We start from the raw sequence: 3,415 nt of genomic DNA, 5'->3' as shown, positions 1-3,415 counted from the left end.
GTGCCGAAGCATAATTTCGAGGAATAGCACACGGTCTAGCAGAGATACTTTGGATACGGAAACTCTTGACAGAAATCGGGTACCCTCCAACCCAATCCAGCAAAATTATGTGCGATAACGAAGCAGCTATTCAAATTTCAGAGAATCCAGTCCAACATGATCGCACAAAACATGTTGAAGTAGACCGACACTTCATCAAATAAAAACTTGAAAAAGGGATAATTGAACTTCCGTTTGTCCGCTCAGAAGACCAACTCGCAGATATATTAACAAAGGCGGTCAATGGAAAAAAATTTAATCATTGTCTTGGCAAGTTGAGTATCGGAAATCCCACTACTCAACTTGAGGGGGAATGTTGAAATATTTGATTAAAATACTCCATCATCTCCCAAAATAGACCATTGACCTTTCAAGCCTGACTTCTGGTCCTAGCTAATTGTCAGCCATTCTTTTCAATGCAATTTATTGTATTTTCCTTATTTAGTTTTTTTGTATAGACTATATATTCAGTACGTAAGCTTGTTCATATAGACAAGAAATAAAAAAGTGATTCTACTTTCTCTTCCATTCTTCTCATCATCATGGTCAACACTCACGTTCTCGATTATATAATTGTTCTCATTTGAACCTTCCTCTCTCTCTCTATCTCTCTCTCTCTCTCTCTCTATATATATATATATATATATATATATATATATATATATATATATATATAAACATATTCTATGTTATTGTACTTTCAGCTAAAGGGTTGTACCATGTTTTTAATGTCTGGATAGAATAACTATATAAAATATATCTTTTACGGTTACTTATTGATAAGGATAGAAGGAATTTTTTTCTAGAATGATATGTCAAAAATAAGATGTGGAATAACATAGATGATCAAGTTTTAAATGATTTTTTAGTCACTTTACTAGGAATGATATGTTTCCTACAAGTTCTTGATGATTGTATCATTGATCAATTTCAAAACATGACCAGGCAAATTCAGTTATAACTTATGCTTAAATTATATATTTTTTCGATTTAGGAGTTTAAATGTTAAGAAAGTCTTTGCAGATTATATCTCCTATGAAAATTCTTGGCTCCGCGATCGATTATGAGTTTAGAGGTAGCCCTCTTTAAGACGGATGGCTAGAGACTTAGAGCAACTTAAACATGCAACCAATAAAGATTGATGAACCAAAATCTTTGAGTGAAAAGGGGTTACGAACTTTAGGAATAAGTTTTCTTTAAAAAGTTATATCTAAAATTTACACTTTTAAGAGCATATTATAAATTCAGATTTAAATAAAATGCAGTCAATTTAAAGACGCCCAACTTTTATATTTCCTTGGAATTAGTGTAGCTTAAAAGTCGTCAACTTTGAACTTTTTTCTTTCCAGTGCTTTTCCTTAGGTGACAAGTTTTGAATTTTACGCATTGCTTCCTTCAACATTCATATTCACATTCATTCCTTGATCAAACCCTAAACTTCAAATCCAAAGTTTCTGCTTCAGCAATTCGATCGAAACTCGCTGGTTCGAAGCTTGATTTACTCTTGAAAGTCGACAATGGCGGCTTCTCAAGCGCAGTTGGACAAGATGCAGCAACGTCAGAACTACAGGAACGTTTGGCACACTGATCTCATGAGCACCATCGTTGCCGATACTCCTTGTAAGTTGTAAACAAATATCATTAGAAGAAATCTATCGCTCATATTTTCATTACAAAACCTAACGATTTTCTTCTTAATTTCATAATTCGATTTTAATTTCCTTGCTCTGTTTCTGTGGTGTTTTTATGTAGATTGCTGCTTCTCGTTCTTCTGGTAAGATCCTCACTTGATAAATCTATTAGCAGTCGTATCTATTTCTTTCTTCTATATTTCGCCTTCTGCACTTCGTTTTTTCAATTTTACGTACGTAGACTCAACATTCATTGATTAATGTTTCATCAATTGAATTTTGTTCGATGATATTAGGTCTTTTCTACTTCTAATTTGGTATAATCTATAGAATTTTGTTCTGATTATACATGAGCAAAATAGCAGATAATAACAGCTTCTCTTCACTAGAACATGGATGATTGATCATTTGAATCAGTTTAGAACATGGACAATTTGTGCTTTTACTTCCTACTTCTTAATCCTTATCTTCATTCAGACGATTTGGTGAATTTTCCATCTTGTTTCTTACTAATTAGTAATTACCTTTCTATTGTTCATTAGTGGACCATGTGTATCATACTTGCTTCGTAAAAGAGCTCTCTACAATGATATGTCGAGATACACATGCTGTGCTGGATACATGCCCTGCAGTGGAAAATGTGGAGAAAGTAAATGTCCTGAATTATGCCTTTGCACAGAGGTATTAATATTATCCATTAATCCATATCCCTAAAACCTCATTAATCAAACATCTCTCCATATACTAATTAACCTTCTTAATCATCTTCTCTAAATTTTCAGGTCTTCTTATGCTTTGGGAATTCAGTAGCCTCAACTCGCTTTTTGTTGCAAGATGAATTCAACATACAAACAACTCAATGTGATAACTGCATCATTGTAATATCTTCAATCAAACTCCTTTTTGTCTTTTAACTTTACTCGCTATTTACTCAAAACTTTTAATTGATTGATTATTTTTTAAGGGTTTCATGTTTTGCCTTCAACAACTCGCATGCATATGCTCCATTGTTGCTTGCCTTGTTGGAAATGAAGAACTTAGTGATGCATCTCAGGCACTCAATTGCTTAGCTGACATGGTTTACTGCACGTGAGTTGTTTCACCTCTTTCCATGCTAGCTGAAAAGTCAGCTTATCTAGATAGCTTTTTAAAAAAGCTAACAAGCTTCTTTTACTAATCTGTTCTAATTTCCTCTTGTAGGGTTTGTGCGTGCATGCAGGTATACATGAAATATAATTCAATTTGAATTTTTTTGACTCATGAGATAAATAATAATAATAATAATAATAAACATGGGATTATGTTCTTAATTATGCAGACACAACACAAAGTTGAAATGGATAAAAGAGATGGAAAGTTTGGACCACAACCAATGACAGTTCCACCTGCCCAACAAATGTCAAGGTTTGACCAGCCATATCCGCCCAATGTTGGACACGGGCAACCACCACCTTACGGTGGTTATCCGCCAGGTCCTCCTCCACCTGCCGCCTATCCTCCACCGGGGTATCCAGCTCCAGGTTACCAGAGGTAAATGTCTTGACATGTGTGGATAACTGGATCTTTCATTTCATTCTTTAATATTCAATAACTTTTGGTTGCTGAGGGTATATTTGTAAATGAATAAAGTTTGTGTGTATTCAAAAACATGGAACATGGCTGTGAAAGTATATTCATTACTATAATATGAGGTCTATGACTGATTTTTCAACTAAATAACACGTTTTTATATTGTTGTATCGGAA

General features: G+C 34.0%; 1 protein-coding gene across 1 annotated transcript; it reads left to right on the top strand.

Annotated features, from left to right (window-relative positions):
* The first annotated feature begins 1,344 nt into the window (after positions 1-1,344).
* On the top strand, positions 1,345-3,415 carry LOC111921855 (uncharacterized). The gene is made up of 7 exons (XM_023917429.3): positions 1,345-1,659; positions 1,792-1,813; positions 2,213-2,351; positions 2,453-2,548; positions 2,635-2,759; positions 2,871-2,889; positions 2,989-3,415. The coding sequence occupies exons 1-7, from the start codon at positions 1,557-1,559 to the stop codon at positions 3,202-3,204; spliced, it is 720 nt and encodes a 239-aa protein (XP_023773197.1). The 5' UTR covers positions 1,345-1,556; the 3' UTR covers positions 3,205-3,415.

This window comes from Lactuca sativa, chromosome 6 (assembly GCF_002870075.4).
Source record: "Lactuca sativa cultivar Salinas chromosome 6, Lsat_Salinas_v11, whole genome shotgun sequence".
Taxonomy (NCBI): Eukaryota; Viridiplantae; Streptophyta; class Magnoliopsida; order Asterales; family Asteraceae; genus Lactuca; species Lactuca sativa.
This window is presented reverse-complemented; position numbering and strand designations above follow the sequence as displayed.